Genomic DNA, 9062 nt, shown 5'->3' with positions numbered 1-9062 from the left:
GCTAGTTGGTTCCAGCCCCGCCCCCCAAGCGGCGGGTACAAGTTTAAAAAGCCAGTAGTTCCTCAGTATGGTGATTTTTTTTTTTAAAGCGAGTTTAAGATATTAAAGTACTGAGACTTATGGTGGCTGTAAGGGTGTGGGTTCACCACAGGAAGGTTTCTTTAGTGAGTTCCCCTCCCCCAAACCCGGAGCCTCTCACACCTGTGCTGTCTGGCCGCCGTGGCAAACCGGGTCTAAAGGCTTTTTTAGGTGGATCTTTCTTGTTTCTTCCAGCTTCTGATTGCTCCAAACATTCCTCGGTTTGTGGCAACATCCCTCCAGTCTCAGATTTTGTAGTCATTTGGCCTTCTCTGTCTCTGTGTTTTCACATCATGTTCTGTGTGTCCCTCTGACTGATGTGCGAACACCAGTCCTATTGGATTAGGGCTGATGCTCCAGTATAACCTCTTGTTTACTTACCTAATTGAAATATAACCTGGTTCCAAATAATGTCACAGTCACTAGGTACTAGGGGTTAAGACATCAATGTATCTTTTTTGTGCAGTACATTTCAACTCATAACAGCCACTAAAACTGCTCACAGCCTTCCTTCTATAGTACACAGACTGGTTTCCAGGGAATGAGGATGAAAATACAAAGAGAATTCCTACTCAGATCAGTAAAAGCTATGCTTAGTACTATGAGAAAAATGAAAAATGTTGTAAGTAATGGAAATAATACATGTTAATGTTTTTAATTACCATTGTTCTTTAATATTTAATATTGTCAGTGTTTTCTTTTCATTGACCTATTGCAGTCTTTCTGAAAAATCCATTTTTCACTTCTATATCTACATTGGTGACACTTAACAACACCACCAACAATCCTATATATCTGGTTTTTCTCCATTTTTATTTTGTCTTTTCTTCTTCTCTAATTGTTTTATTTTGAACTTTCCATCTGCTTCTTTTGTGTCTCCTGACCTTTAAAAAATATTTTTTTACTTTTTATTGTAATTTGTGTGAACGTTGGCATAATAAATTTGTTTTCTAGTCAACAATGTCATCCACATTTTGTCCCATGACCCTGACTACAGTCTTCACAGTGTGGCAGCACCCTGCCCATGTTCTCTATGTGTTTCTCATTTCCATGACTCCTTCCTTCCTTTTCTTTTAACTTTTTTTTTGTGAATTGAGTGAAGGTTTACAGAGAAGATCAGTTTGACATTCAACAAATCCTACACTGTTTCATCTCAGTGATTACAATCCACTGCAGAGAACAACAGTTATACCAATTCCTCCATGTGGTTCCTGTTTCTATTCCATCGTCTGTCCCATCACTCCTCAACTTTGTCTTTGGGTAAATGATGTTCTTTTGATTTTGAATGATTGATCATTCCATGGTGGGCATACCTTAACTAGTATTGTTGTACCTCCTACATGTGTAACTACTGCTTGACCGAAACTTCGACCATTAGGATGAACTCCATTCCATACCATGTCTCAGGCTCCTCCAGTCTCTTCCTGACCAGTAAACCTGGTCTTTTTTTGTATAACTCTGATTTCCCTCGTATATTTTCTGCTAGTCTATCTGGGACCTTCTAATGCGATCACTTTCAGAGCAGTTGGTAGTGGTAGCCAGACACCGTCTAGTTCTTCAGGTCTCAGAGTCATGGTGACGGATGGTCTGTTGGACTAATTAATTCCAAGCATCTTCAGGTGTCTTCACTTTTCTTTCTTCTGCACATGGAGAGACCAACTATATGGCTGTTCATGAGCTTTTTCGATCCCAGGCGCTATTCACCCAAGTTGGATATAGAGTATTGTCTTTGTGGACTGTGTTATGCTGATTGACCATGGTGACCATGGTGTCCCCTGAGACAATGGCCCTGAGCCTTACCTTAAGATGTTTGATAATATCTAAGAGATTTTCATCATCTTATCCCCTGTATACTACACCAGATTCATAGGTATGATTGCAGCAAAGGTAAATACCCATGTACAAGTAATCTCTTTCAAACCCTTATATATTTGTGGGCATAATCCCACTCTCCCTCCCATACCTGTTCAGCCTGTTTATCTGTTCATGTATCTACTGTCAAAATATTGTTGTTCCAGGGCTGTGTGTATAACTCTATTTACCTCTATCCCCTTTTACCTGTATCTTCACCTGCCTTCATTCTTCTGCCAACCTCTCTCTTCCTATACATTGCCCTCCCTGTCACCCAAGCTAACATGCCCCTGACTTTCCTGTATTTATCATTATTTGCTTTCCTATGCCTCTTTCCTATCAAGTAATTTTTATATTATAGATAGTCCCCAGTTTACAGTGTATTCTAGTTTTATGAACTGCACTTATGACTGCCTGGGTTTGTTTTCTTTGTATACCATATCATTACAATATGTATGTATGTATTAGAGATAAGCACTCTACTGCTAACTGAAAGATCGGTGGTTTAAATTCACCCGCTGCTCCTTTGGAAATGCTATACAGGTTTGCTATGAGTCAGAACATTTTATTGGCTCTTAACAACAGCAACAGCAACATATATGTACTAAAATATATCTGTCCATTTATGTGTAGTTCTAACCCAAAGAAAATAAAGATCATATTTATAAGGATACTGATAATCAAAATCAATTAATAATGAAAACAAAACCAAACCCAAAAAAGAGGTATTTGACTTGCATCAGAATTTACTTAAGATAGAGCTTTCAGAAGAGAATAACCCTTGTGTTCCTTTCCTTACTTTTCATCGTTCCCTCTTTCCACTGTTCTGTGGATTGCTGAGATGCATAAGCTTGGTGCCAAGGATAGATTACTATCAGAGTATTACGCTCAAGTTATTTGACTTTAGCCAAGCCAGGATGCACTGTGAGCCCACACTTAAAGCCCTGATCTAAATGCTGAACCAATGGGCAACTCCTAACATATATGACACACAAAGATAGAACAAGAGACAAGGATATGGAGGAGGTATTCTGTTGTGGTTGTTAGCTGAGTTGGTATAAGCTGCCCGCAAGTCAGCTTCTAACTGTGGCCATCCCAGGCATGAGGGAAGGAACCCTGCCTGAATCTGTGCTATCCCCACGATCAGCTGAAGGGTGGGCCATTTGATTCTCAGAGTTTTCAATGGAAGATGGTCAGAAGTACGTCACCAGGCTTTTATTCCTAGTTCATCATAGTTGGGAACAACACTGAAACCTGATCAGCATCACAGTAACATACCAGCATCCACTGATTGGTGGGTGGTGGTTGCACATTAAGTACATTGCCAGGAATTGAGCCTTCATCTCTCATGTGGAAGGTGGGAATTCTACCAGAACCATTAGTGATAGAAATCCCAATCATGGAGCGAATGCCCTTATTGTAATAGCCAATAATGGTACATAGAGATTGTCAGACACAGAGATTATTCTAATCCTGTGGGGTAGCCCTTGTGTGGCTCTGTAGGATTAGCTCTAGACTGCTAACCAAAAGGTCAGCAGTTCAAACCTACCAGCTGCTCTTTGGAAACTGTGTACAGGGATGATAGGATTCAGCACTTAACACCACCACCACCTCTTGCCAATTTTAGCAACTTGGGACTTTCTAAAATATAACCTTTTTATCTACAAAGTGGGATGATAATAACTTGAAACATGTATCGTGACAGTCACATGAAATAATCTATCAAAGATATTACCATAACTCCTGCTATCAACTATAAATTTGATACTTTCTTCCCATTTCCTCCATTTCTTAAGTTTTTACTTTAGTTTGCCCACTTCCTTTCATGGGGCTCCCTATTATGAATTAAATTGTGCCCCACAGAAGATATATGAAAGTCCTTACCCCAGACCTATGATATTTAGGTATCTTGTTTGGAAATAGAGGATTTCATTTATGTTATGGAGGCCCTATGGAGTAGGGTGAGTCCTAATCCCTTCTGAATAGTGTCTTATACAAAGCAGACACATATGAAGAGATACACAAGGGGAAAATAAACCATTTGTGGTGCTGTGTACAAGCACAAGAATTTAAAGAAATGCCTGGGGCTAAGGACAAGGAAAGCCTCTCCCCTACAGATGAGGCCCAGATAGGATATCTAGCTTTCAAAATTATAAATGGATGAATTCATAAAACACTTCCTGTATTTTGTTGTAGCAGCCGTAGGAAACCATGACATTGTTTTGAATTAGACATCATATTTGTCAAATGTTATTATTGTTGTTAGGTGCTGTTGAGTTAGTAACCACCTTATGCACAACAGAATGAAACACTGCCTGGTGCTGTGCCAACCTCACAACTGTTGCTACATTTGAGCCCATGTTTGAGGTCATTGCTGTTGCTGCTATGCCAAACCACCTCACTGGGGATCCTCCTCTTTTTCTCCAATCCTCCACTTTACCAAACACGATGTCCTGTACCAGGGACTGGTCCCTCCCAATAAAATGTTCAAAGCATGGGTTCTAAGAAGTAGTCTGGCTGTACTTCTTCCAACACAGATTTTGTTTGTTCTTATGGCAGGCCATAGTACTTTCAATATTCTCCTCCAATACCATCCCTCAAATGCATCAATTCTTCTATGGTCTTCTGTATACATTGTCCAAATTTCACATGCATATGAGGCTATTGCAAATACCATGATTTGGGTCAGGTGCACCATAGTCCTCAAACTGACATCTTTGCTCTTGAACACTTTAAAGAGGTGTAGCAGATTTGCCTTGTGCAGTACATCGTTTGACTTCTTGAATGCTGCTTCCCATCAGTGATGATGGGTGTTTGAGCAAAATGAAGTATTTGACAACTTCATTCTTTTCTCTATTGATCCTGATGTTTATTGGTTCAGTGGAGAAACCTTTTGCTTTCTGTACATTGAGGTCCAACCTATACTGAAGGTTGTGGTCTTTGATCTTCATCAGTTAATATTTAAAGTCCTCTTTACTTCAGCAAGCAAGGCTGCACCATCTGCAAATCACAAGTTGTTCACGAGTCTTCCTCCAATCCTGATGCCATGTTCTTCTCCATATAATCCAGTTTCTTGGACTATTTGCTCAGCAGACAGATAGAAGAAGTATGGTGAAAGAATGCAACCCTGGCACACACCTTTCCTAATTTTAAACCATCCTATGTCCCCTTGTTCTGTTTGAATGACTGTCTGCATCTATGTACAGGTTCATTATGAGCACAATGAAGTGTTCTACAATACTCATTTTCCTCAATGTTTTCCATAGCTTGTCATGATCCACACAACAGAAAGCCTTTGTGTAGTCAGTAAAGCACAGTAAACATCTTTCTGGTATTCTCTGCTTTTAGCCAAATTCCATCTGATGTTAGCAATGATATCCTTCATTCCACGTTCCCATCTAAATCTGGCCTAAATTTCAAGCAGCTCCCAGTCAATGCAGTGCTGCAGCCATTTGTGAACTATCTTTAGCAAAACTTTACTTGCATGTGATATTAATGATATTGTCCACTGATTTCAGTGTGTCTTTGGGTCACATGTCTTTGGAATGGGCACACATATGGATCTCTTCCAATCAGTTGGCCAGGCAGCTGTCTTTTAAAATTTTTTGCCATAGTTGAGTGAGTACCTCCAGTGCTGTCTCAGTTTTTTGAAAGATTTCAATTTGTACCTCATCAGTTCCCAGATCCTTGTTCTTTGCCAATGCCTTCAGTGCACCATGGACTTCTTCCTTCAGTATCATTGTCTTTTGATCATATGCTACCTGTTGAAATGGTTGAACACTGATCATTTCTTTTTGGTACAGTGACTCTGTATATTTGTTGCAACATCTTTTGGTGCTTTCTGCATCATTCAATACTTTGCCCATGGAATCCATCAATATTACAAGTCAAGACTTGGAGTTTTTCTTCAGGTCTTTCAGCTTGAGGAATGCTAAGCATATTCTTCCCTATTAGTTTTCTAACTCCAGGTCTTTCCACATATCATTATAATAATCTGATTTTGTCTTCTTGAACTGACGTTTGAAGTTTTCTATTCAGCTCTTACCTCCTCCTACCTTCTATTTTCTTTAGCATCTCTACTGGAAAGCAAATTTCAGAGTTTCTCCTGAAATCCATTTTGGTCTTTTCCTTCTTTCTTTTCTTCATAATGACCTTTTGATTTCTTCCTGTTTGATCTTTTTGATGTCATCCCATAATTCTTGTCTTTGGTCATTATTGCTTAATTAAATCTGTTTTTGAGATGATCTCTAAATTCTGGTGGTATATGATCAAGGTCATATTTTGGCTCTTGTGAACTTGTTTCAGTTTTCTTCGGCTCCATCCTGAATCTCATAGGAGCAATTGATGGTCTTTTCCACAGTGTGCCACAGATCTTATTTTGGATGAAGATTTGAAGTTTTCCACTGTCTCTTTCCACAGATGTAGTCACTTTGATTTCTGTGTATTCCATCTGGTGAGGTCCATGTGTTTTATCATCTTTTATGTTGTTTAAAAAAGTATTTGCAATGAATAAGTCATCAGTCTTGCACAATTCTATAATGTGATCTTCAGTATCAGTTCTACCATCAAGGCCATATTTTCCAACGACTATTCCTTCCTCTTTGTTTTCAACCTTTGCATTACAGTCCCTAGTAATTATTGATACATCTTCAGTGCATGTTTGATCAATTATAGACTGAAGAAATTGGTACGCTTCTTCAGTTTCATCATCATTGGCTGTAGTGTTTTGTTCACAACTTTGAATTTTAGTTGTATTAACTTGTCTTCCTTGTGTTGTTAAGTGCCGTCAAGTCAATCCTGACTCACAGCGACCCTGTATGTTTCTGAGAAGTGACTGGTGAGTTTGAACCACTGACCTTGTGATTGAAACCAACATTGTGGTCCAGTGCATTATCCTGCAGTGTCACATTAGGACTTACTTGTAGGCATATGGATATTGTCCTATCGCAGACAGTGTTGTACTTCAGGATAGATGTTGAAATGTTCTTATTGATGTGAATGCTACCCTAATCCTTTTCAATTTGTCATTCCAGCATAGTGAATGAAGCACGTCATTATCAAATTCAGAATGGTCAATAGCAGTCCATTTCAGCTCACTAATGCCTACAATATCGATCATTCTGCATTCCATTTTATTTTTGACAACCTCCAATTTTCTTAGAATCAGACTTTGTACATTCCATGTTCTGACTATTAGTAGGCATTTACGGCTGTTTCTCTTCATTGTGAGTTGTGCCCCATCAGCAAATGCAGCTCCCGAGGGCTTTATTCTGTTTGCTTTCTTCTATCACAGTCACCTGTGCTTTGAAGGGGCAGCTCTTCCCTAGTTGCATTCTGAGCGCCTTCCAACCTCAGGAACTCATCTTCTGGCATTGTTCTGACTATATTCTGTGGCTCTACATCATGTTTCCATATTCAGTATGTTGGTGCTAACAGCATCCCACTGCTCTTCATAAGGTTTTCAGTAATTACATATTTGGAAGTAGCCCATCTCTCTTTCTTTCTACTCTGTCTTAGTCTGCAAGCTCAAGAACAACCTGTCCTCATGGGTGACCCCACTGGCATTTACAATACCCGTGGCATAACTTCCAGAATCACAGCAACACGCATGCCACCACAGCACGTCAAACTGACAGATGAGTCGGGGTTCTCAGCTTCGTATTAGTTTAAATGATACAAATATCTTAAGTAGCGTGATCACAAAATGTAAGACATAAATTAGGTTAAGTGAATTTTAAAATATGACAAATATATGGTAAGTATTGGATTAATGTGCTGGACTACAAACCACCTCCTCAGTGGTTCAGTCTCATCAGTCTCTATGATTTAGAACTGACTCGACGGCACTTCGCAGCAACAAAAGAAGTCTTTAGATGTTTGTATCCAAATACATAAATAATACAGAAATAATGTTATTTATTGCTGGGCAGTAGTAAAACTTTTGTTTTTGCTCTCTGACTCCCAGGTTATGGATAAGTATGGAGAGTTCTATGGCCGAGATAGAATCAGTGAGCTGTTAGGCATGGACAAAGCAGCCTTGGATTTCAGCGATGCCAGAGAGAAGAAGAAACCAAAGAAAGACAGCTCCTTGTCGGCCGTGTGAGTGCTAGTTCTGCTCCGTCCTATATGTTTCCGTTGAAAGGGGGAAAATGCATTTCTGAACATGCTACTACTTTGATTTTATTTTTTCTTTTGTGTCAGAGAAATGGACAGAAGAGGGAAAGAGAATATGTATAGGATGTCCCTTTCTCAGCTCTGGTATTGCAGCTATGGAATAATTTGATAATTTCATTAATTTTTAAAGGTTCCTTTTTCATTATGTACATAAAGCAACAGAAAAGAAGACGATTCATGCTCTTAATTTAATTTGCGTACTCAACTAGTCAGTTTGAACCTCAAGGTCGCGGGTCAATCCTCCAGCTGCTTGTCAGAAACCTTATACAGGGTCGCTATGCTCAGAACCGACTTGACGGCACTTTAACAACAAAAACATCCTTATATGTGATACAAGCCAAAGTCTGTAGCTGTGCAGTCTATGACTCTTTCATGATAATGCCTGTTTGACATGGAGTCTCTTGTGATTCACAAAAAGCCATTGTGGAGCCCCTTTTTAAAAGAGGTTCAGAGTTCACATTATTTAATTATCGTTATTTTATTGTATTTAAACAGCAAAGTCTAAGTATTCCAGAAGCTACTATACTACCATACTTTGAAAGGAGGTACTGTTATTATAGTGTTTGGATTTAATAAAATATGTTAAGGTTTAACTATTGTGCTATCCAGTGGTTTCCAACTCTTAATGACCCTGTATTCTATGTAGTGGTACCAAGAAGCGGCTGGTGGGTTTGAATTGGCCACCCGTTGGCAAGCGGTCCACAAAGTCCAGTGCCACACTCGGATCCCAAGATATAACAAGAAGGATGAAATCAGTTGATGTGAATTTACTTTAAGACTGAATTAATATGTTGTTGATTTTTAGTGCTGTGGAGTCAGTTCTGACTCCTAGCAACCCCAAATAGTGTTTAAAAGGAGCAGCTACCACCTAGTAGACATAGCAAACTGTCCCTCATCTGATTATTCAGTAATGCTTGTTAGTAATCTCATACATGAGCCCTGGATATCCACAGACAAAT

At 39.3% G+C, this 9062-nt stretch overlaps 1 protein-coding gene across 1 annotated transcript in view; it reads left to right on the top strand.

The window, feature by feature from the left end:
• The window catches only part of RYR2 (ryanodine receptor 2 (cardiac)), a 786033-nt gene that overhangs the window by 715868 nt on the left and 61103 nt on the right, over positions 1-9062 (top strand). Inside the window, exon 97 of the mRNA XM_006872010.1 lies at positions 7895-8028. Within this exon, the coding sequence (XP_006872072.1) occupies positions 7895-8028 (134 nt within the window). The remainder of the gene's footprint in view (positions 1-7894; positions 8029-9062) is intronic.

This window comes from Chrysochloris asiatica, unplaced genomic scaffold (assembly GCF_000296735.1).
Source record: "Chrysochloris asiatica unplaced genomic scaffold, ChrAsi1.0 scaffold00179, whole genome shotgun sequence".
Lineage (NCBI taxonomy): Eukaryota > Metazoa > Chordata > Mammalia > Afrosoricida > Chrysochloridae > Chrysochloris > Chrysochloris asiatica.
Note: the sequence above shows the minus strand (reverse complement) of the source record. Positions and strands in the feature narration are given on the sequence as shown.